Source organism: Saccopteryx bilineata, chromosome 5 (genome assembly GCF_036850765.1).
Source record: "Saccopteryx bilineata isolate mSacBil1 chromosome 5, mSacBil1_pri_phased_curated, whole genome shotgun sequence".
Classification (NCBI taxonomy): Eukaryota; Metazoa; Chordata; class Mammalia; order Chiroptera; family Emballonuridae; genus Saccopteryx; species Saccopteryx bilineata.
The window spans coordinates 64304026-64328540 of record NC_089494.1 but is presented as its reverse complement, the minus strand read 5'-3'; the positions used below and the strand labels follow the sequence as shown (position 1 = coordinate 64328540).

The 24515-nt window shown below is 42.5% G+C and overlaps 2 protein-coding genes across 2 annotated transcripts in view; one reads left to right on the top strand and one right to left on the bottom strand.

Annotated features, from left to right (window-relative positions):
• SLC25A12 (solute carrier family 25 member 12) overlaps nt 1-15127 on the bottom strand; it is a 206523-nt gene extending 191396 nt beyond the window's left edge. The window contains exon 1 of the mRNA XM_066279356.1: nt 15014-15127. Within this exon, the coding sequence (XP_066135453.1) occupies nt 15014-15031 (18 nt within the window). The 5' untranslated portion in view covers nt 15032-15127. The remainder of the gene's footprint in view (nt 1-15013) is intronic.
• A 96-nt stretch (nt 15128-15223) lies between these two features.
• Nucleotides 15224-24515, top strand: part of METAP1D (methionyl aminopeptidase type 1D, mitochondrial) — a 75169-nt gene continuing 65877 nt past the window's right edge. The window contains exon 1 of the mRNA XM_066279367.1: nt 15224-15349. Coding sequence (XP_066135464.1) covers nt 15310-15349 — 40 coding nt within the window. The 5' untranslated portion in view covers nt 15224-15309. The remainder of the gene's footprint in view (nt 15350-24515) is intronic.

Sequence of the window (24515 nt, the reverse complement as noted above, 5' to 3'; positions counted from 1 at the left end):
AAGAACCAAAAAAACAAACAACCCAATTAAAAAATTAATAGACACTTTTCTACAGAGGACATAAAGATGGCCAATAGACATATGAAAAGATGCTCAGCATCACTACTCACCAGAGAAATGCAAATTAAAACCACAATAAGATATAACCTCACACCTGTCAGGATAGCTATCATCAATAAATCAACATGCCACATGTTAGTGAGGGTGTGGAAAAAAGATAACCTTTGTGCACTGCTGGTGATAATGAAGATTGGTACAGCCACTGTGGAAAGCAGGATGGAGTTACCTCAAAAAATTAAAATTGCAACTGCCTTTTGACCCAGTGATCCCACTTCTGGGAATAGATCCTAAGAATCTTGAAACACTAATTCAAAAGAAAATATACACCCCTATGTTCATTGTAGTGTTTTTACAATAGCCAAGATCTAGAAACAGCCAAAGTGCCTGTCAGCAGATAAGCAGATAAAAAAGCGGTAGTACATTGACCCAATGGAATACTATGCAGCCATAAAAAGGGAACTCTTACCTTTTGCAACAGCATGGATGGACCTGGAGAACATTATGCTAATTGAAATAAGCCAGTCATAGAAAGACAATACCATATGATTTCACTTTTATGTAGAATCTAATGAATAAAATGAACTAACCAGCAAAAGAGGCACAATGAGTTGAATACTTAGATCTATGCACATGATTTCCTTTTTGTTTATTCCTTTAGTCTTGTTTAGCTCTTCTCAAACCTTATCATCCAGAATTGCCCTTCAGCAGGGTTTCTCAACCTCAGCAATACTGACATTTTTGGCTAGATCATTCTTTGTTGTGGGGGCTGACCTATGTATCATGAGCTGGTTAACAGTGTCCCTGGCTTCTACCCACTAGATGCCATTAGCACTATCCCCACCTCCAGCTGTAACAACCAGACATGTCTCTATAAGATATTTTTTATTATGTAATGTGGACATAATACAAATTCAAAATGAGTTAAGAGTGGCCCCCCTCAGTGTTAATTATCAGTCTCCAAACATCCATAATTTTTAACACAAATAACAATATACTATATGCAGTACCCAGAATTTTCCAGTTAAATTTCATCATATCTTTAATACTACATATTAGAATACTGCAATTAGAAACACTCTCATTCTAATATTCCATAGTTTTATTTCACCGTGTTTGACCCAATCCTATATTAGTAAACATTTAGGTTTACTATCTCCTGCTCTTAAAAGTAGTGCCACAGTGAATATTCTTGTACAGACCCATTTCATACATGTTGGAGTATATATGCAAGCTAGTGATGGGATCACTGAGTGAAAGGGTATGATGCGTTACATTCTGGTAGATTTTGCACACATTTGAGACAATAGAGAAATTTGAATATGGACTCTATATTAGATGATGTGGAACTTTGTTAATTTTCATAGTTGTGATAATTTTCATAGTTGTTAATTTTCATATTGTGATTGTGTATAACAGTAATTTTCAACCCGTGTGCCACAAGAAGTTATTTTTATTTTTTTAAACTTTTCCCATTGATTTGAAAGAAGGACAGGGAGAGAGGAAGGGACCTAGGAAGGAAGAGGGGGAGAGAGAGAGAGAAGCATCAACTCATTCAGCGGTAGTCAACCTGGTCCCTACCGCCCACTATGGGCGTTCCAGCTTTCATGGTGGGCGGTAGCAGAGCCACCAAAGTATAAATAAAAAGATAGATTTAACTATAGTAAGTTGTTTAATAAAGATTTATTCTGGCCCTGGCCAGTTGGCTCAGCGGTAGAGCGTCGGCCTGGCGTGCAGGGGACCCGGGTTCGATTCCCGGCCAGGGCACACAGGAGAAGCGCCCATTTGCTTCTCCACCCCCATTCCCTCCTTCCTCTCTGTCTCTCTCTTCCCCTCCCGCAGCCAAGGCTCCATTGGAGCAAAGATGGCCCGGGCGCTGGGGATGGCTCCTTGGCCTCTGCCCCAGGCGCTAGAGAGGCTCTGGTCGCTGCAGAGCCACCCCCCCCCCCAGGGGCAGAGCATCGCCCCCCTGGTGGGCGGAGTCTCGTCCCTGGTGGGCGAGCCGGGTGGATCCCGGTCGGGCGCATCCGGGAGTCTGTCTGACTGTCTCTCCCCGTTTCCAGCTTCGGAAAAATACAAAAGAAAAAAAAAAAAGATTTATTCTGCCAAACTTAGCAAAAATCCAACATACAGTACTTGGTAAGTAATTATTATTATATGCTTTAACTTGCTGTAACTCTGCTTTATAAATTTTATAAAGTAAAGTTACCTCCCTATTTTATAAATCACCATTACTGTGGAACCAGTGGGTGGTTAGAAAATTTTACTACTAACAGAGATACAAAAGTGGGCGGTAGGTATAAAAAGGTTGACTACCCCTGAACTCATGGTTCTACTTAGCTCCATTTAGTTGTACACACTCATTGATTGTTCCTCCTTTGTGCTCTGACCAGGAATCAAACCTGCGACCTCAGCATCCAAAATGATGCTCTACCCACTTAGATACCCAGCCAGGGCCTCCGGAAGAATTTTTAAAACGTAATACCTGACTAGTTAAGGGCACTAACCTCTTTTCCTTTAGATTGTCAAATAAAAATATGACAATAGCTATCTGGTATGAATGAATCAAAATTATACTTATCTTTTGGTCAGATTGGCAAAAAAATATATTTTATGTTGTGCCACAGAATTTTAGTAATTAGGTTATGTGTGCCATGAGATGAAAGGTTGAAAACTGCTGGTGTAGAGGAATGTCTTTATTCCTAGGAGTCGTGTGTTTAAATATTTAGGATCAGAGTCATGACATCTGCAAATTACATTCAAATGATCCAGAAAAAAAAAAAAGAATGTTTGTGTAGGTGGGATATATATGCATACATACACACATATATAGACATATCTATACATATAAACAGAAAGAGAAAGGAAATGTGACAAAATTTTTTAAAGTACTGAATCTAGATGGGAGGTATATACTGATGTTCACTATATTATTTCCACCTTTCTGAATATTTTTAATTTTCAAAATAAAAATTGGAAAGAAAAGATATTGCCTATGTGAAACAAAAACACTACTATGGAAAAGAAACAATCAATAAGAAAGAGCTCTTCAAAATTTTAAAAGACTTTTCTAACTTTTCTAGCCTGACCAGGTGGTGGCACAGGGGACAGAGTGTTGGACTGGGATGCAGAAGACCCAGGTTCGAAACCCCAAGGTTGCTGGCTTGAGCACGGGCTCACCCAGCTTGAGCGCAGGGTCACTGGCTTGAACATGGGATCATAGACATGACCCTATGGTCGCTAGCTTGAGCCCAAAGGTCACTGGCTTGAAGCCCAAGGTCGCTGGCTTGAGCAAGGGGTCACTTGCTCTGCTGCAGCCCCCCAGTCAAGGCACATATGAGAAAGCAATCAATGAACAACTAAGGAGCCGTAACGAAGAGCCGCAATGAAGAGTTGATGCTTCTCATCTCTCTCCCTTCCTGTCTGTCTGTCCCTATCTGTCCCTCTCTTTGTCACAAAAAAAAAAAAAAGAAAAAGATTTTTCTAATTCAAGCAGCAGAAACTTGAGTTATAACTTTGAAGAAATTTCCCAGAACATCTAAAAAAGAAAATATGAGAGAAGAGATAAATCGATGTGGGAAATCTGATAGCCAGCATATTTTCATTTCAGAGAGGAAAAGCAAACAGAAAGACATTAGCAAAGAATGAGAGGATAATTCCTTAGAATTGAAGAAATGAATCTTCAAATTAGAAGCGTTCACTGAAGGCTGAGCAAGATTAAATCATCACTAACATGGATTGAGTGCTTATAATCTGCTAAGCACTTAAATCAGTCACCTCACTTTTCACATCAACCCTCTGATACCCATGGTATTATCATGTGAGGTTATTTTGATTAAGGTCACACAGTAAGTAGCAGAGCTAGGATTTTGGCCCAGGCGGTATAGTTCACTTGCATTCTTAACCACTATATCACTTACCTAAAAAAGATCCACATGTGGACTAAATTATTACATTTCAAAACACTGAGCATAAAATAAAGTTCTATATGCTTTCAGAGTGGAAAACCTGGGAGAAGTCTAAACAGCATTAGAATTCTCAGCCATACTTCATGCTAAAAGACAGCGGAACAATGTCTTCAAAGCTCTGGTGGAAAATTACTCTGAATCTAGAATCCTGTACCCAAAGTATCAGTCACACGTGAGAGAAGAAAAAAGGTGGTTTTGGAAATCTAAGAAACCAGAAAACTTCACTTCACACACTTTTTGTTGAACTTACCTGTAGATCTATTTTAGCAGCATGGAGGTGAGATGAAAGAGCGTGTAAGATGTGGAGTATAGCCCTGGCCGGTTGGCTCAGCAGTAGAGCGTCGGCCTAGCGTGCGGAGGACCCGGGTTCGATTCCCGGCCAGGGCACACAGGAGAAGCGCCCATTTGCTTCTCCACCCCTCCGCCGCGCTTTCCTCTCTGTCTCTCTCTTCCCCTCCCGCAGCCAAGGCTCCATTGGAGCAGAGATGGCCCGGGCGCTGGGGATGGCTCTGTGGCCTCTGTCCCAGGCGCTAGAGTGGCTCTGGTTGCAACATGGCGACGCCCAGGATGGGCAGAGCATCGCCCCCTGGTGGGCAGAGCGTCGCCCCTGGTGGGCGTGCCGGGTGGATCCCGGTCGGGCGCATGCGGGAGTCTGTCTGTCTCTCCCCGTTTCCAGCTTCAGAAAAATGAAAAAAAAAAAAAAAAAAAAAAAGATGTGGAGTATAAGACATAGTAAAACTGAGCTAATTCCAATAAAGAAATGTGAGCAAGGCAACTGAATGACATGTCTAAGAAAGCAACTAGTCCAAATTAGAATGGAAAATTATCAACTCAAGATAAAAAACAAACAGTATACAAGAAAGTTAGAGTCCAGATATAATAAAATACAGTTGCCATGGCTTTGAGCAGTAACCAAAGTGACAAAGACTGGAAAGGTCGGATGGGAGACTTGCTTTTCATTGTAAACCTTGTTATATCAATAATTCCATGTTTTTTAAAGCTATGTTACTTTGAAATAAAATTTTGCTTAGATAATATTAACTGTTCAGTAACTGAAGCTCCATATAATTGTTGAATAAAATACAACTGTAAGCCACGGAAAATTTTAAAGTAAGTTCATCTGAAGCAGACAAGTGGCATCTAGAAACAGCGCTCAGCCTGACTTTCACAAAGCAGAACTCACCAAAAGAAAGGACAGTGAAGAGCTTTCTTTAAAAAAAAAAAAGCAATACTCAATCCTTTTCTTTGGAAACTGATTCTCAAAGGAATCATCGTTCACTTGCACTTGATTTGGCTATCAAAAACAAACTGGGCCCTGGCTGGTTGGCTCACGTGGTAGAGCATCGACCCAGCATGTGGATGTCCCAGGTTCGATTCCCGGTCAGGGCACACTGGAGAAGCGACCATCTGCTTCTGCACCCCTCTCCCTCCCCCCTCTTTTCCCCTCCTGCAGCCACAGCTTGACTGGTGTGATTGTACCCGCAGAGGCACTGAGGATGGGTCTGTGGGCAGGCAATAGAATAGCTCAGTTGCGAGCATGGCCCCAGATGGGCAGAGCATCGGCCCCAGACGGGATTTGCCAGGTGGATCCCAGTGCAGGAGTCTGTATCTGTACCTCCCCTACTCTCACTTAAAAAAAAAACAACAACAACAAAAGCCTGACCTGTGGTGGCGCAGTGGATAAAGCGACAACCTGGAACGCTGAGGTCACCAGTTCAAAACCTTGGGCTTGCCTGGTCAAGGCACATATGGGAGTTGATGCTCCTGTTCCTCCTCCCCCCTTCTTTCTCTCTCTCTGTAAAATGAATAAATAAAAAATCTTAAAGAAAAAAAACTGTCCCAATCTTTGACACCCTGGTTCTTAGTGTCTCAACAGACACCAAGTGTGAAATCAAAGCTTTGAAAATTTTCATGTCATAATTAGGGGCTTCCATTAATCCTGTGGAGAAATATAATGCAATAAAAATGTAATGCCATCTCCTATGAGAACTTAAAGAGCTATTGTGCATAAAATGCTACAAGAAGCACCCTAGAAATGTCCTGTAAAAATATCTTTAAAGCCTAACCAGGCGGTGGTGCAGTGGACAGAGCGTCAGACTGGGATTCAGAGGACCCAGGTTCAAGACCCTGAGGTTGCTGGCTGGCTTGAGCACAGGCTCACCAGCTTGAGCACGGGGTCGCTGGCTTGAGCATGGGATCATAGACATGACCTCATGATCACTGACTTGAGCCCAAAGATTGCTGGCCTGAGCAAGAGGTCACTCAGCTCTGCTGGAGCCCCACCCCCACCCCCCCGGGGTCAAGGCACATATGAGAAAACAATCAGTGAGCAACTAAGGTGCCACAATGAAAAATTGATGTTTCTCATCTCTCTCCCTTCCTGCATGTCTGTCCCTATCTGTCTTTCTCTCTGTCTCTCTCTCTAATTTAAATATATATATTTAAATATATGTTTAAATATATATATTTAAATGTGTTTAAATATAAAAATATGTAAAATATACGTTTAAAATATGTCTAAATATAAATATATATTTAAATATATATACATATACATACATATACACACACACACTTTTTAAGACCTGCAGTGTTATAATGTACACAGGCTGGAATAGGCGTGAATCCTCTTTCCTACAACCTTTCTGGACTTATCTGTGTCTTAGAATTGAAAGGAGTAGAGTTAGAGTTGGATTAGGTGATCTTTCAAGCCCTTTCCAGTGCTTCACCTGTATTCCCTCTCTTCCAGTTTAATAAAAGGCCAGTTGGAACATGTGCTTTGGTTAGACTCAGTTCACCTTGACAGTTCTTAGATTTTTTTTCTTCTTTTCCAAGTGAGAGGAGGGGAAATAGGGAGACAGATTCTTGCCTGCGCCCAGACTGGGATCCACCTGGCAACCCAGTCTGGGGCCGATGGCCATGCTGGCAATCAAACTATTTTTATTGCCTGAGGCAGAGGTTCCACAGAACCATCCTCAGCGCCCCAGCCAATGTGCTCAAACCAATCAAGCCATGCCTGCAGGAGGAGAAATGAGAGAGAGAGAGAGAGAGAGAGAGAGAGAGAGCGCGCACGCGCAGGGGAAGGGAGAAGGGTGGAGAAGCAGATGGTTGTTTTTCCTGTGTGCCTTGACCGGAAATCGAACCTGGGATGGATATCCACATGTCAGGATGACACTTTATCGCTGAGCCAACCGGCTAGGGCCAGTTCTTTAGATTTTTTTTAAAAAAAATATTTTATTTACTCACTTTAGAGAGGAGAGAGAAGAGAGAGAAGAGAGAGAGAGAGAGAGAGAGAAGGAGGGAGGAGCAGGAAGCATCAACTATCAACTCCCATATGTGCCTTGACCAGGCAAGCCCAGGGTTTTGAAATGGCGACCTCAGTGTTCCAGGTTGATGCTGTATCCACTGCGCCACCACAGGTCAGGCCAGTTCTTTAAAATTTTAATTAATAATTTTGGCAGGTGAATCTGTGTGAAAGTCTTGGGCACTATAGTTTGTTTGCCTAGCTCTCTGAATTCCCTTTGTGAAGGCAGTGGGGACACCACAGGGCGGCTTGTTTGCTGTCTGTTCTTAAAGCAGCTGCCGCTTTTCTTCCTTTATCCTTTATCAAGTGAAAGAAAATGCAGTGATGTTTGTGTGTGCTTCAGATGAGGAGAATGCTCTCCAGACAGGTTATTCTCTGGGCTAAAGTGGGTGGGTGAGCACAGAGGAACTCAGCTCAATGCGAAGAGAGGTTGAGGCAGCATCTGCTCTCTTGATTGTTTCAACAGTTTCAGTCTTGAATATAGAATGTGTTGTGTGAGAGGCGAGAAGTTAAGAAATGCACTATTGCTTAGTCTGTCAGCCAGTTTGGGGAGTGGAGGCGGAGAGTGGGAGGGGAGAAAGGGACATGCGAGCTAGTTTTCTTCTATTATTAAATACCTTGTTACTTCATAAATCTCCACTTCGGCGATTCTTACTGCAGTGTATTTTTGCATAACTGTTAACTGACCAAGCAGTATTGTTTCAGGTCGACAGGCAGGAAATATCAAAATCACAAATATTTTCAACTTCTGACATTAATGATCACAATGCTTTCTCTATGACCTGGTCTCACATAATCTTACAGGACCATATATTTTTACTCAAAAGCACTAAGAACTAAACAGCAAAAACAGAAGCATAAATCCAAGCAAAGAATAAGAAAAAATGGGAAAATATGAGAAGGTAATCAGGAATGCACCATCACTTCAGGAGGAAAAGAAAAAGTAAAACACAGTATAATCAGTAATACTACAGAAGGGTGAAAACAATCACAGAAGAGAAACAAGTGTAGAGTGAAGGCAAGGTAAAAAGAGAATGCACAGAAGACAGCAATAAGACAGTAGGAGTGCATTCTGCCCTTTTGCAGTGGTTTGCCTAATCTGCTCTTTTGTTCTATATAGATATATCATGGTAAAAATAGTTACCTTTCCTTAAAAAGTCTCCCAAATGGTATATGCATAGAAAAAAATTTGGGTAAATATACATTCAACTTTTTTTCAAGAGAGAGAGAGAGAGAGCCAGACAAACAGGAAGGGAGAGAGATGTGAAGTGGCAACTCATAGTTGCAGCACTTTAGTTGTTCATTGATTGCTTTCTCATTTGTGCCTTGACGGGGACAGGGAGGGCTCCAGCCAGGCCAGTGACCCCTTTGCTCAAGAGACCTTGGGCTCTCCAGCCAGTGCCCATGGGGTCATGCCTATGATCCCTCGATCAGGCCGGCAACCCCGTGCTCAAGACAGCGACCTTGTGCTCAAACCCGATGAGTCTGCGCTCAAGCTGGTGACCTTGGGGTTTTGAACCTGGGGTCTCAGGGCCCCAGGTTAACACTCTATCCACTGTGCCACCACCTGGTCAAACAACATCAATTTGTTAACAGTGGAGAGAGCTTTTCTGGGGAACTTCTACTTTCTGTATTCTATCTACATTTCAGTATTTAGAAAAAATGTTTTAAAGAGTATGTATTACATACATGTGTAAACAGAAAAGAAAAACCCAAACACTTTAAAAGTAATTTCAACAAGAAGCACGAGAGCATTTTCCTTTCTCTTCGTCCACATGTGTGGGTTGGAGGTGTTAAAGAAACGTATTTTCTGTTCTCTCACCTTCATCTTTGAAGGAAATGAAGAAGATTAAACAGGTGCAATTTTCTGGGAACTTATATAATTAGAGTTCAGCATTTTTTTCTCAGTTCTCAGCAGCCAGGGATAACCAGAACCTGTGACCCCTCCCTCCTGGCGTTGCTCCTATGGGGCTTATAGTCTCAAGGGTGTTTGGTTTTTCTCTATGGGCAATCTTGCGAGCATATTAGTCTCAGCTTTCCAATTAGTTTCTTGAGAACAAAAATAATGTATCTCCTTGGAGCCTAGTGTAGGCACTTAAGTATTTATTGATTGGCTGATGGATCACTGAATTCTCTTGGAAATTTTCTGCCTTGCTCTCTTACTCTAAATGGCTTCTTCATTGTCCAGGAGTGTATAAGCAGGTGCTACTTTCCCAAGGATTATTAACTGAGTATAGATGGTAGTTACTAATGCTACACATTTTTATTTAACTTTCATGGGGCAATGCACACTTCTGCTTTAATCCAACTTCCCTCAGAGCCATTTCCAAGAGATGAGGTCAGGAAAGCTTTGTCCCTCCAGCCTGCAAAGTTCCAAAGCCATCTCTGACCAGAGCTAGCAGTATTATCAGAAAACTTGGACGCATCAGTGAGTGAGGTCTGGGAAACATCCAATCCTCTTCCCTATAGCCTTCTCGTATCTTCCCTCCCTTCATCCCTGCCGACCATTTCACGTGGGCAACTGCTCCAGCAATGTTGTTGCTGCAGCATGATTTCTGCTTATAATCTCCCACAGAATCTTTCAGGCCAAGGTGTTGAACCAGCTTGAAAAAAAATATGGGCCAGACTGAGCCTCGGAACAACTCCCTTGGGACAGTGTTTGGTCCTAACCTACAACTAAATTAGGTCGTCTGCTCCCATTCCACTCTGCTTAACCTGACAGACTCTTCAGGGTGGTGCAACATGCTATTTGCAGAACCCATTAGGACTAGGTCTATACATAGTTGTAGACCCCTGAAATCTTCAGATTTTTAATGTATAGAAAAGGCAATCTTCTTAGAAGGGAGTGGGACTTAAAATTCATTTGCATAAGAATTATACGGCTGAGAAAATGTCATTAGACAAATCAAAAATGAGAGGAGCATGAGAGTCTCACTCAACTAAATCTTCTTTCTTTTTACCTGGACTCCTTCCTGGCAACTATAGTTCAAGGAAAGGGCACAAGCACAAGGAAAAAGCCAGGTGATTACACAACTGCTTTGCATATTGCATTACTTTTTCTCAAAAAACATGGAGCATTTACGCATTTCTCTGAAGGTACTCCTAGATTACCAGTCGCATATCTATTATTGTTTCAATTAATTGGTAAAGGAAACAACATTCTGCCAGCAAGCTGGCTAAGAGTGCCCTAGAAACCTTCTGCTTGAACACATAATCCTTTGAAGCTGGGCCTTAAATTTAGAGAGTTCCGATCAGCAACAAAGAGAGGCCCCTGTTGTGTGTACAGATTATATTTATGCAGGACTCTTAGTTCCTGGAAAGAATATTTATTTGACTTAAATGTAAATAAAGAAAAATATATCCTCATATTAAAATTGGACAAATTAGAGGGCAGAATCAGAAATACTCTTTTCAAGCTATAGAGTAAAATGCTAAGAAATTATCCTGAAATCAAATTAAAATCCTAATTTTTCTGATTCAGATGGAAAAACTGATGAGCAAGGTCAGGAAGGGTGAATGAAGGCTACGTGACAGCCCCACAGAAGCTGGGCAGGGCCCAGGGCGTCAGTGTACTTCACAGGCCATAGAACCTGCTCTGTGCCCAGTAAAAAAATACATTTTCTTTCCAGTTAGTTTTACATGTTCATATATAATAGTTTTCTTCTATAGATATGTAAGCACCTTAGTCTTTATTTTATAGTCTATATTTTTAAGTATTCTAGTAAGTACTTAATTTTTACTTATTGATTGAACTTAGAGTAAGGGAGAGGGAGAGGGAGAAAGGGTGAAGAGAGAAACGTTAATCTACTGTTCCATTTATTTATTTATTTATTTATTTTTTGTATTTTTCTGAAGCTGGAAACGGGGAGAGACAGTCAGACAGACTCCCGCATGCGCCCGACCGGGATCCACCCGGCATGCCCACCAGGGGCGAAGCTCTGCCCACCAGGGGGCGATGCTCTGCCCCTCCGGGGCATCGCTCTGCCACGACCAGAGACACTCTAGCGCCTGGGGCAGAGGCCAAGGAGCCATCCCCAGCACCCGGGCCATCTTTGCTCCAATGGAGCCTTGGCTGCGGGAGGGGAAGAGAGAGACAGAGAGGAAGGAGGGGGGGGGGGTGAAGAAGCAAATGGGCGCTTCTCCTGTGTGCCCTGGCCGGGAATCAAACCCGGGTCCCCCGCACGCCAGGCCAACGCTCTACCGCTGAGCCAACCCACCAGGGCCGCTCCATTTATTTATGCATTAATTGGTTGATTATTCTATGTGCCCTGACCAGAAACCGAACCTGCAACCTTGGCATATCGGGACAAGACTCTATCCAACTGAGCTACCAGGCAGGGTCTAATGAGTATTTCAAATCTAAACTTGTGAAACAAGTTATGAAATGATGTATTACAAAGCAAACTTTATTTTGAAAGAATTTCATGTCACATACCCCCCTAGAGCATTTAGAAGTGTAAGTGTGAATCACAAATTCAATACATACATTACAGTTATGGAAATAACTTGAATATTATCACAAACTATATACAATTTTTGAAAATCTTATATGGAATAAGTCTATAATAAAATATTAAGTAGAAGGAGGAAGGTAAAACTAACTTCAAAAATATAAATATCAGAATTTATTTCTGATTTATTTCTTTTACTAAAAAGAAACACAAAGATTTAGAAAGATGCTAACAAGATAGTCTTTTTTTAAGATTTTATTTATTCATTTTATTTATTTATTTAAAAAATTTTTTTAATTTACTTATTTTAGAGAGGGGAGAGAGAGAGAGAGAGAGAGAGACAGGGGGGAGGAGCTGAAAGCATCAACTCCCATATGTGCCTTGACCAGGCAAGACGGGGGTGTCAAACTGGCGACCTCAGCATTTCAGGTCGACGCTTTATCCACTGTGCCACCACAGGTCAGACAACAAGATACAATCTTTTTAAAACCAAGGTAATAGGCTGGCTTTAGCTCAGTGGTTCCTTTGAGTCAAGTTTGCTTGTTAAAAATCAAGGTAAAAGACCTATAAAAATAATAATTAATCACGATTAATAAAAATATTTTACTATTGAAGAATGAATTTTTGGACACAGAAACTGAAGGTATTAAGAAATTATCCTTTATTTCTTGAACCCTGGTTTTGAAAAGTTATTCAACTTTTACTCAGGAACCCTAAGTACAAAATCTGAATAATGGAGGGAGTTCACATCAGTGAGGTGCTACAATATAGTTAACTTGAATTTCACAGGTGGGAAGATGGGCAGAAATGAATAGTGAGTCAGTAGTAGCCATTCATCTAGTTTGAAACATAATGCCCAGGGTCACAGAATGTTAGACTTGCAAGGGGTCTCAGATTATCAATGGCCTAGCCCTTTATCCTATTGGCCAGTATGCATATATCTCATAAATTGATAATTTAGGATAACACATGCTGATCGCTTTTAATCCTTCTACTATCTGAAGGATGTTGTATAAAAGAAGCCAAATCAAGGATCAGTGGATGAGCCATCTCCTCTCAAGTTACTATCTGCTTCCTTTCTTGCTCATTTTAGATATCCACATTCTATGCTGAACTAATTGGGGATTCCACCAGGGTGGTACCACCCGAGTCCTCATAGTGTTTCCTTTTCCTTGTACTTCTAGTTGCAGGGGAATAAATTGTGCAATACTTTTCCCAGGTTGGCTGACCGAAATCATGTGAACATGTGTTCTACTTAAGAAGTGTTTGAAATTGAGCTCAATGCCTTCTGACCTTCCTGAGACTTTGTGCCCTGGGAACTCTCAGGATCCTTTCACGCACTCACTTATACAAAGAACAGATTTACCATGTTCAAAAACCTTCTCAGAATTGGTCTGAGTTTGAAAAAGGTGAAACTTGAAGTAACCTATAAGAGTATTTTTTTTTCATTTGATTTTAGAGCGAGGAGAGAGAGAGAAAGTGCAAAAGGTGGGGTGGGGGGAGAAGCGGGTAGCATCAACTCCTTATTCTATGTGCCTTGACTGAGCAAGCCTGCCAGTTTCAAACTGGCAACCCCAGCGTCCCATCCAGGTCGATGCTTTATCCACTGCGCCAGCACAGGTCAGGCAGGAGTCCTTTTCATTCTCATCCTTGTACATCTTATTTACCTCAGTGGAAAACATCATTTCTCTTTATCTTTCAAGGTGACCCAAAGCATCCAAAACTGGATCTCCAAAAAGTACAGCATGTGTCCTAATGAACTGCCAAAATTCATTCTCTTTAAAAAAAATTTCAGCACTATGTAGTCATTAAAAAGAATGAGCTTGGCCCTGGCCGGTTGGCTCAGCGGTAGAGCGTCGGCCTAGCGTGCGGAGGACCCGGGTTCGATTCCTGGCCAGGGCACACAGGAGAAGCGCCCATTTGCTTCTCCACCCCTCTGCAGCGCTTTCCTCTCTGTCTCTCTCTTCCCCTCCCGCAGCCAAGGCTCCATTGGAGCGAAGATGGCCCGGGCGCTGGGGATGGCTCTGTGGCCTCTGCCTCAGGCGCTAGAGTGGCTCTGGTCGCAACATGGCGACGCCCAGGATGGGCAGAGCATCGCCCCCTGGTGGGCAGAGCGTCGCCCCCTGGTGGGCGTGCCCGGTGGATCCCGGTCGGGCGCATGCGGGAGTCTGTCTGACTGTCTCTCCCTGTTTCCAGCTTCAGAAAAATGAAAATAAATAAATAAATAAATAAATAAATAAATAAATAAAAAGAATGAGCTCAAGATAAGTGTTCTGAGATTTGATGTTTATGATGAATGGAAAAAACAAGTCATAAGAGTAAGTCTGTAATTCCATTTAAAATATTTACACATATTTGCCTATAATAGGCATGGAACGATGCACACAGTGGTTGTATCTGGAGAGTGGGGTTGTGGAGTGTACACAGAGTGAGGAAGGGGACTTGCATTTTTTCCTTTCCTTGTTTCTGAACTGTCTGGATTTTTCAGAGTGGATAATTAAATTCTTGAAAATTAAGTAGGAAACACATTTCCCAAGAATCCTTATCCATCTTCATCGCATTTAAAGTACAGAGAACTGTTACATTCTTAGTCTGAGAGGTTCCATGGAGAGTTCAATTCTTTCACCAGACATTCCTTGCGTATTCTTTGATGGGCACCAGGCTATCAAGATGAATAACACCTGGTCCATGACAGGATGGAATCTGCCCCCAAACGGAGATAAGAAGAAAGCTGAATTTGGTACAAATGGGCACTGTCATCACCAGGGATACATCAGCTCTCTCACTTGACTCACAATTGGCCTTCTGTAGGCTGCATCTTTTGGCAGTGTAACTGGCAGACGTCATCCTCTCATTCATAAAAGTCAAATTTAGAATGAAGACTCCAGTTGATGCAGCTAATCCGGGGGTGGCGGGGTGGGTGTCCTTGGGAAATGAGAAGTCCCCTGAACATACCCACTGGAGTGCCCAGAATAGATTTTGCAGTTGCATGTAAATCCTGTCTTGTCTGGAGTCTCTGCTGAGTAATGTAGATTATGGGACTGCCAAAGGGCAGCTGGTGACTTTCAACCAAATTTTACCTTTCAATTGAATCCAAGGAAATAATTTGCAACAAAGTGGCAAACAATGCAAAGTGCTATGTTGAACGCTAGATTGTGCTTTATTATTTCCTCCCAACTTCACGTTTCCATGCACCAAAATGTTGATGCTAAAATACTGGATGCCACGCTTACCTGATAGGCTTCTTCCATCCCACCTGGGCGCCAGGGCGCAGAGCGAGCGCGCGAGCCGCGGCTGGAACCCGCCTCTCGCGGCCGTAGCCGGCTGAGCCGGCCGTGGGTTCCCTCGCTGGTCCCGGTGCTGGCGCCGCTCGACCGCTCGGGCTCCCGCAGTCAGGCCCCCGCGCGCACGCGCGCTCCCCTCGGGCGGTCTCGGCGCCTCAGGTCTTCCGCGGGGCTGCAACTGGACGGCTCCTGCGGGCGGGGCAGGGAAGCGAGCGAGTGCTCGCGGCCACGTGACCGGCGCCAACATGGCGGCGCCCAGCGGCGTCCACCTGCTCGTCCATCGAGGTAAGCATCGGGAGGACAGCCCCGCTGTGGTTCGCACTGTCGCTCCCTCGCTGTGTACTTGGGTTCAAAGGGATACACGTTCGCGCTCAGACATCGCGGCGCACAGCAATGTAATTCCAGTTCTACGGATACACGCAGGCACACGCGATGACACTGACACGCCGCAGGAACAGATTTGTTCACTTGTCACTCGCCTAGACCACGTCACTGCGTGGCATCTATTCTCAGTCACTCCTTGAGATTTATGGGACATTGTCTGAAGTTTTCTTCCCCCACCTCAGTTGTATGATTACTTAGAAAACTTATTTAAGTAGCAAACTTACTTATTCCGGCTGCTAGGCGATGAACTCAAGGTAACTGAAATGCGCCCAGAGACCCAGTTGCCACAGATAAGGCACTTGTATCTGTCGACATGATACAGCACGTCTTTGGGGAACTTGAAAAATGCGGTTATGTTCTTCTAGTGACTGAAGGTTAAGAAGAGGAGGATTATGTCTGGGTAACTCAGCCAGTGTTATCCTTGTGTAAGAGGTGACATTTTAGTGTATGTACAAATACTTCTGCAGCTGAATTAAGGAAATCTTTGTTGGGTTTGAACTAGTTTCTGAATCTTTGTTGCAAAGAACTAGGAAGTTGTTTCAAGGATAGGGAAAGAGGAAAAACTTTATGAGAGACTACTTAGGTATCAGTCGTGTAGGCATAACATTCCTATGAGGTAAATATCACTTTTATTTTATTTTATTTTTATTTAAAGATTTTATTTATTCATTATAGAGAGGGGAGAGAGAGAGAGAGAGAGAGAGAGAGAGAGAAGGGGGGAGGAGCAGAAGCATCAACTCCCATATGTGCCTTGGCCAGGCAAGCCCAGGGTTTTGAACCGGCAACCTCAGCGTTTCCAGGTTCACACTTTATCCACTGCGCCACCACAGGTCAGGCACGGTAAACATCACTTTTATAGTAAATTGTTAAGTACCTTTTAGTACATGACACTGTGTTAAGCGCACTACATATGCTAGATACCTTATAAAACCCAATGAGAGGCCCTGGCTGGTTAGCTCAGTGTTACCCCAACAGACAAAGTTGCAGTTTAATCTCCAGTCAGGGCACACCCGGGAAACAACCAGAGAATGCACGACTGAGGATGAATGCTTCTTTTCCCCCTTCCCTCTCTCTCCCTTCCTCTCTCTGTAAGTCCTGGCCAGACAGATAGTGTGGTTGAAGCCTCCCATTGGAGCATGGAGGCTGTCGGTTTGATCCCAGGTCAGGGCACATACAGGAACAGCTCTATTCCTCTCTCTCTCTTTCCCTACCTCTCTCAAACAAAATAAAAGCAATGAGTTAGGCATTATTCCCTACCTGCAGGTGAGAAGAGTGAGACAGAGGGGTTAAATAATATGACTAGTCACACAGACTGTAAGAGTCAAAATGAGCATTTGAACATGACTGATTTTGTGTGTGTGTGTGTGACAGAGACACAGAGAGGGACAGATAGGGACAGACAGGAAGGGAGAGAGATGAGAAGCATCAGTTCTCTGTTGCAGCACCTTAGTTGTTCATTGATTGCTTTCTCATTTGTGCCTTGACCTGGGCTGGGGGTGGGGCTACAGCAGAACAAGTGACCCCTTGCTCAAGCCAGCGACCATGGGGTCATGTCTATGATCCCACGCTCAAGCCAGTGACCCCTCGTTCAAACTGGTGAGCCCACGCTCAAGCCGGGACCTCGGGGTTTCGAACCTGGGTCCTCTGCATCCCAGTCTGACTCTCTGTCCAGTGCACCACCTCCTAGTCAGGCTAAAGATTTTATTTACTCATTTTAGAGAAGGGAGAGAAAGAGAGAGAGAAGGGGGAGGAGCAGGAAGCATTAACTTCCATTTGTGCTTTGACCAGGCAGGCCCAGGGTTTTGAACTGCCAACCTCAGTGTTCCAGGTCAATACTTTATCAATTGCACCATCAGAGGTCAAGCCTTTTAATGCTCGTTTATCTACACTCCCTGGCATGATCTCTCCATAGAAATCCGTATGGGATCTGGCAAATGGTTCAGTGAATAGAGCATTGGCTGGGTGTGTGGATGTTTGGGTTTGATTCCAGTCAGTGCACACAGGAGAAGCGACCATCTGCTTCTCTTTCCCTCCCTCTTATACTTCCTCTTCCCCTTCTCTCTCTCTTTTCCCCTCTTGCCACCAGTGGCCTCATTTGTTTAAGCGTGGCCCAGAGTGCTGAGGATAATTTGGTTGTTTCCAGCTTGTCAGCCTCAGGCACTAAAAATAGCTTGGTACTCAGCATTGGACCAAGACAGGGTTGCCAGGTGGATCCTGCTTGGGGTGTGTGTGGAAGTATGCCTCACTATCTCTCCTCCTCTCACCTAAGGGAGGAAAAAAAGAAACCAGTGTGCAAAGTTCAGGTGAGACAGGACAAGTCTGAAAAGCAAAGAGGAGAACGTTTTTAGAGAGGAAGGAGGTTGGTAGGTGGATAAACCTCAGTATCTCAGTGTTAGTGGAGATAAGTAAGGAGCCAGAGGAAGTTATGAAGTGAAAGATGTGTGAGGGAAAGGTGATGTAGGCAGTGTTTTGAACTGGTTGAATGGAAGAGTGGAGGTCAACATGAGAGTGCAACCTTGTGAAAAGAGCACTAATTTACATCTCTTAAGATCTGGGCTCCAGTTCAAACTCAAGTAACTTTTCTGTTTCTTCTTTTGACAGAAAATAATAGTGGTTAGACTTCTTTTTTGTGCACTGCAGGGAATGGTAAAGAGGATCTGGGGAGCCAAGGTGGAGGAGGAGGCCACACACACACACACACACACACACACACACACACATATGTATGTAATATCTTTGCAGATTATAGAAATAACATTAATATTTTTTGTCATTTATGATTTTCACAAATGGTTGTTCAGAGAATCTTGGGAAAAGCAACTATCAGGAAGTCAGATCAGGTTATAAGTTCCTATAAATCATCCCACAATATCGCACAGCACTACAATAACTAAGAAAGGAATCTTCTCAAAAGAAGAGAAAGGGAAAATGTGTTATCAGGCTTAACTAGGCGGTGGTGCAGTGGATGGAGCATCGGCCTGGAATGCTGAGGACCCAGGTTTGAAACCCCGAGGTCGCCAGCTTGAGCATAGGCTCATCAGCTTGAGCATGGGGTCTCTGTCTTGTACCCAGAGGTCGCTGGCTTGAAGTGCAAGATCACCACCTTGAGCCCAAGGTAGCTGGCTTGTGCAAGGGGTCACTGGCTCAGCTGGAGCCCCCTGGTAAAGGCACATATGAGAGCAGTCAATGAACAACTAAGGTGCCCCAAGTATGAATTGATGCTTCTCATTTCTCTCCCTTCCTGTCTCTGTCTCTCTCTCTCTCTCTCTCTCTCTCTCTCGCTCGCTAAAAAAAAAAAAAGAAAAAGAAAAGAAAAGAAAGAAAGAAAGAAAGAAAGAAAGAAAGAAAGAAAGAAAGAAAGAAAGAAAGAAAAAGAAAATGTGTCATGGGGAAAAAATTTAGTAATGGGGAAAGGTCCCCTTTATGGACTGTTCATTCATAGCTAGTTTTAAATTACAAACAGGTATCCTGTACCACCTGCTCCCTGCTTTCCCTTTTCCTCAGTTGAAACCGAAGACTTAATATATGAAGGCTCCTCTTTCCTCTCACTTCCTCTCTTTCACTGATTTAGAGTGATATACCTCAATCTACTATAAGTCTCAATGTGCCAAGATTTATCATCAGCATCTATGAGCATCTTTCTCTTCTGGAAAATGGGAAGAAGATATTTTTTAACCTCTTAAGAAGTCATAAAGATTTTCACTCATTGTAGCTTTAGTAATAGTGTTCCCTATATGTAGTAGTTACCAGTCTCCTCTCACCATCTGCATTCCTGCTACATTAATTCTTGACGTCTTCTCTTATTTTTTCAACTTTATTTAATTGATTGATTTTAGAGAGATAGAGAGAGGAAGGAAGTGAGAGAAAGAAAGTGAGAGAGAAGCATTCATTTTGTTGTTCCACTTAGTTGTGCCCTGACCAGGGATTGAACTCACAACCCTGGTGTTTTGGGCCAATGCTCTAACTGCTTAAGCTAACCAGCCAGAGCTTATCTGTCTTTTTTTTTTTTTAATTATTTTACTTTTTAAAAATTTTTTCTAAGTGTGAAGCAAGGAGGCAGAGAGACAGACTCCCACATACGCCCTGACCAGGATCCACCCAACAAGCCCCGTATGGGGGGATGCTCTGCCCATTTGGGGCTGTTGCTCCATTGCTTGGCAACCGAGCTATTTTAGCACCTGAAGTGAGACCCTGGAGCCATCCTCAGTGCCCAGAGCCCACTTGCTTCAACTGAGCCATGGTTACGTGAGGGGAAGAGAGAGAGAAAGAGAGAGAGAGAGAGAGAGAGAAGGGAGAAGGGGAAGGGTGGAGAAGTAGATGGTCACTTTTCCTGTATGCCCTGACCGGAAGTTGAACCTAGGACTTCCACACACCTGGCTGGTGCTCTACCACTGAGCAAACTGGCCAGGGCCTTATCTGTCTGTCTGAACAAGCACAGTACCTGGCCTGATGTTAAACTCATTAAAAACGTACTGAATTGAGAAGCTGTAGGCCCTGGCCGGTTGGCTCAGCAGTCGAGCGTTGACCTGGCGTGCAGGAGTCCCGGGTTCGATTTCCGGCCAGGGCACACAGGAGAAGCGCCCATCTGCTTCTCCACCCCTCCCCCTCTCCTTCCTCTCTGTCTCTCTCTTCCCCTCCCGCAGCCGAGGCTCCATTGGAGCAAAGATGGCCCGGGTGCTGGGGATGGCTCTGTGGCCTCTGCCTCAGGCGCTAGAATGGCTCTGGATGCAACAGAGCGACGCCCCAGAGGGGCAGAACATTGCCCCCTGGTGGACATGCCGGGTGGATCCCGGTCGGGCTCATGCGGGAGTCTGTCTGACTGCCTCCCCATTTCCAGCTTCGGAAAAATGAAAAAACAACAACAACAACAACAACAACAACAAAAAACCCCATACTGAATTGAGAAGCTGTAAAGACTTCTTCTCTTCCATCATGAGCTAAGGCAGGGGTCCCCAAACTGGTCCCCACAGGCCACATGCAGCCCCTTGAGGCCATTTATCCGCCCCCGCCACACTTCTGGAAGGGGCACCTCTTTCATTGATGGTCAGTGAGAGGAGCATAGTTCCCATTGAAATACTGGACAGTTTGTTGATTTAAATTTACTTGTTCTTTATTTTAAATACTGTATTTATATTTGTTCCCGTTTTGTTTTTTTACTTTAAAATAAGATATGTGCAGTGTGCATAGGGATTTGTTCACAGTTTTTTCTATAGTCTGGCCCTCCAACGGTCTGAGGGACAGTGAACTGGCCCCCTGTGTAAAATGTTTGGGGACCCCTGGGCTTAGGGATGGGTAGGAACTAGGAGTAGTGACTTTGGAAAGGAACAATCAGTCTCTTGGAACCAAGATATAAGGTAACAAGATACTTTTAGGGAGCACAGTATCTGCACATAGTAAGTACTCAGTTTCATAACTGAATGAAAGACTTTTCAGAATGGAACCTCCTGTAGAAATATTTATGCACAAAAGTTATATGGCAAGTTTAAAGGTGAATTAGCACAAAATGTCAAGTGTTTTCACATGACAGGCCAAGACAGTAACTTTATTCGTTCCTCCCTTCCTCCACCCCCTTTTATCTTTCATCTCCCTCCAAGAATAATTTAAGGCAATTTTACTTCCTCATACCTTTTTTTGGCATGTATGAGAATTTAATTCCAGATCATTTGAATTGTGAGTCATATTTATTAAGAGATTATTAGAAAAATATAGGTTGGAAGTGGAAGAGGAGAAATCTAAAAAAGAAGTACTAGAAGTTTAAGCAGTGTAGCCATGGGAGAAAAGGAAGCTGATAGAAGTAAGCCCTTAGACCTAAGCACTACCCTGCTGTCCTCCCACAGTTCATGTGGAGGGAGCTGAAGCTGTTAGAGGAGAGGGGACAGCGGGTTGGCAAGTTCAGCAGAAAATCTAAGAAAGGCACTGTTGGTGCATCTGTAAAATAGTTTGACCTTTCCAGAGAGCTGCGTGGCAATGTGTATCAGGGTGCGTGGCTCAAACTGGTGACCTCAAGGTCTTGAACCTGGGTCTTTCCACATCCCAGTCCAACATTCTATCCACTGCGCCACCGCCTGGTCAGGCACTATGCTCTTTTGATTATCATAGCTCTGTTGTATAATTTGAAGTCAGATAGGTCCTTCATTCTTTTTTTCTGAGAATTACTTTGGCTAATTGGGATCTTTTGTGGTCTCATACACATCTGATATTTTGTTGTTGTTGCTCTATTTCTTTAAAAAATGTCATTGGGGACCTTGGCCAAGTAGCTGTTTGGTTGGAGCATCATTCTAACATGCCAATTAGCGGTTCAATTCCTGGTCAGGGCACATACAAGAATCAACCAATGACAGCATGAATATGTGAAACAACAAATCTCTCTTTCTCTCAGTGTCTTTGTCTCTCTTCTTTCCTCTCTCTCTCTCTAAAAGTCAGTTTTAAAATGTCATTGGTATTTTGTTGGAGACTGCATTAAATCTGTATACAGTGGTCTCTCATCTATCTCGGGGGTTAGATTCCAAAACCCCCCGCTATAGGCGAAAATCTGTGAAGTAGCGACCTTATATTTATTTTATTATTTATATATTTTTTAAGGCTTTAATTTAATATTTTTAATATGTTTTAATTAATATTTTTTATATTGTTTTTATTTTTTAGGCTAGAAAATGCTTATTTTACTGCAAAAATAATTTAAATAATAAATATATAAAAATACTTATATATCACAAAATCCCGCAATACAGCAAAAAATCCACAATATAAAATTGGATATATACAATTTAAAAATCCGCGATACAGTGAGATTGCAAAATGTGAACTGCGATATGGCAAGGGATGACTGCATTGCTTTGGGTTATATGGCCATTTTAACTATATTGATTCTTTCAATCCATGAATATGGAATAGCTTTCCATTTTGTTGTGTCTTTTTCCGTCTCTTTTAATAATGCTTTCTAGTTTTCAGTATATAGGTCCTTCACATTTTTTGTTAAGTTAATTTCTAGGTATTTTATTCTTTTGGTTGCAATTACAAAAGGCATTGGTTTTTTAAAATTTCTTTTAATGAAATTTCATTGTTAGTATACAGAAAAGCAGTGAATTTCTGTACAGTGATTTTTGTATCCTGCCACTTTACTATATTTATTATAGTTTCAAATATTTTTTTGGTGGAGTCTTTGGGGTTTTCTATATACAGAATTATGTCATCTGCAAAAAGCGACACTTTTACTTCTTTACTCCAAATTTGGATGTCTTTTATTGCTTTCTCTTGTCTGATTGCATTGACTAGGACTTCCAGTACTATGTTGAATAAGAGTGGTAAGAATGGGCATCTTTGTCTATTCCTGATTTTAGAGAAAAAGCATTCAGTTTTTTACCACAGAATACACTATGAGCTGAGGGTTTGTCATATATGACTTTGTTATTCATATGTTGAGGCACTTTCTTTCTATACCCATTTTATTGAGTATTTTAATCATAAATGGGTGTTATCTCTTATCAAATACATTTTCTGCTTCTATTGGTAAGATATGATTTTTATCCTTTGTTTTGTTAATGTGGTATATTATATTGATTGATTTGTGTATTTTGAATCATCCTTGTGCCCTGAAATTAACCCCACTCAATTGTGATATGTTATTTTTCTGATGTATTGTAGTCAATTTACTAATATTTTGTTTAGGATTTTTGCATTTGTATTTATCAGAGATACTGGTCTGGTGTGTGTGTGTGTGTGTGTGTGTGTGTGTGTGTGTTATCCTTGCCAGGTTTTGATATCAGGGTTTTGTTGGCTTCATAAAATGTATTAGAAAGTATTGCCTCTTCTTCAATTTTTTGGAAGAATTTGAGAAAGATAGGTATTAAATCTTCTTTGAATGTTTGGTAGAATTCACTAGTCAAGCCATATATCTGGTCCTGGATTTTTATTTTGGGGGGAGATTTTTGATTGTTGTTTCAATTTCCTCACTGTTGATTGGTCTATTTAGATTTTCCATTCTTCATGATTCAGTCTAGTAAGGATATATATTTCTAAGAACTTATCCTTTTTTCGAGATTATTGAATTTGGTAGCATATAGGTTTTCATAGTATTCTAGTGTGATCCTTTGTATATCTATGATGTCTGTGGTGACTTCTCTTTCATTTCTGATTTTGTTTATATGAGTCTTTTCTCTTTTTCCTTAGTGAGTCTAGCCAGGGGTTTGTCAATTGTATTAATCTTTTCTAATACTGTTTTCTACTTTAATGTTATTGCTTTAATCATTAGACTACTACCAATTCCTTCAGGCAATAGGAAGTGATTGAAGATTTAATGAGACTCATATTGCTTATGCTTAAATGTTGATGACTTCCTGCATGCATATTAATCATTCCTAACCTTGATCTTAAATTCCTTCTTAATACAAATGCTCATCAAGCATACCTACTAGATCCCTTAGTGTTTACCAGATACCTGGTTTGTTTCCAAAGTACAGTAACTCTAACATTCAGGGTGTGTCAGATTTTTCAGTACTCAGGTCTGATTTGTCTTCCGGTTCTTACTAGGATTAAATCTGGAAAATTTAGGGAGAGAAAAAATCAGCAACTCTTTAACAGAGGATTTAGCCTACTTTAAAAGACTGTTCTGTTCAGCAGACCTTGAACATGTCTTAATTAGTTGTCTAGGTCAGTATGTCCAACTGGCAACTCTCAGAACCCATCCAGGCCACAGAGCATTTCTGTGTGCACTCCTGCTGTTGAGCAGCAGGACTCCACCTCTGTCCCCTGCTTTGGCGGCCCGTCCTTTAGTTCAGGCCCACCCCCTCCTGCCACAGAGGCCTGGGAAACCCTGGCTGGCCACCTGGTCTCCTCATGCCCTGCATCCATGCATCTGTACCCCCTCCCTTGTTCCAATTATCCCGTCAGCCACCCTGGCAGATTTCCTGGCCAACAGCCCTTTCCAGAACTAGGACCAAGGGCAGCAGTTGTTGGAGCGTGTGGTAGGAGAGGTGAGGGGGTCAAGGAGTCTGAGGGAAGAATAAAGTGAGAGTAAAGGAGTGTGGAAGGAGACGGGGAAGGGACCACATCAGTTGAAGAGAAAATG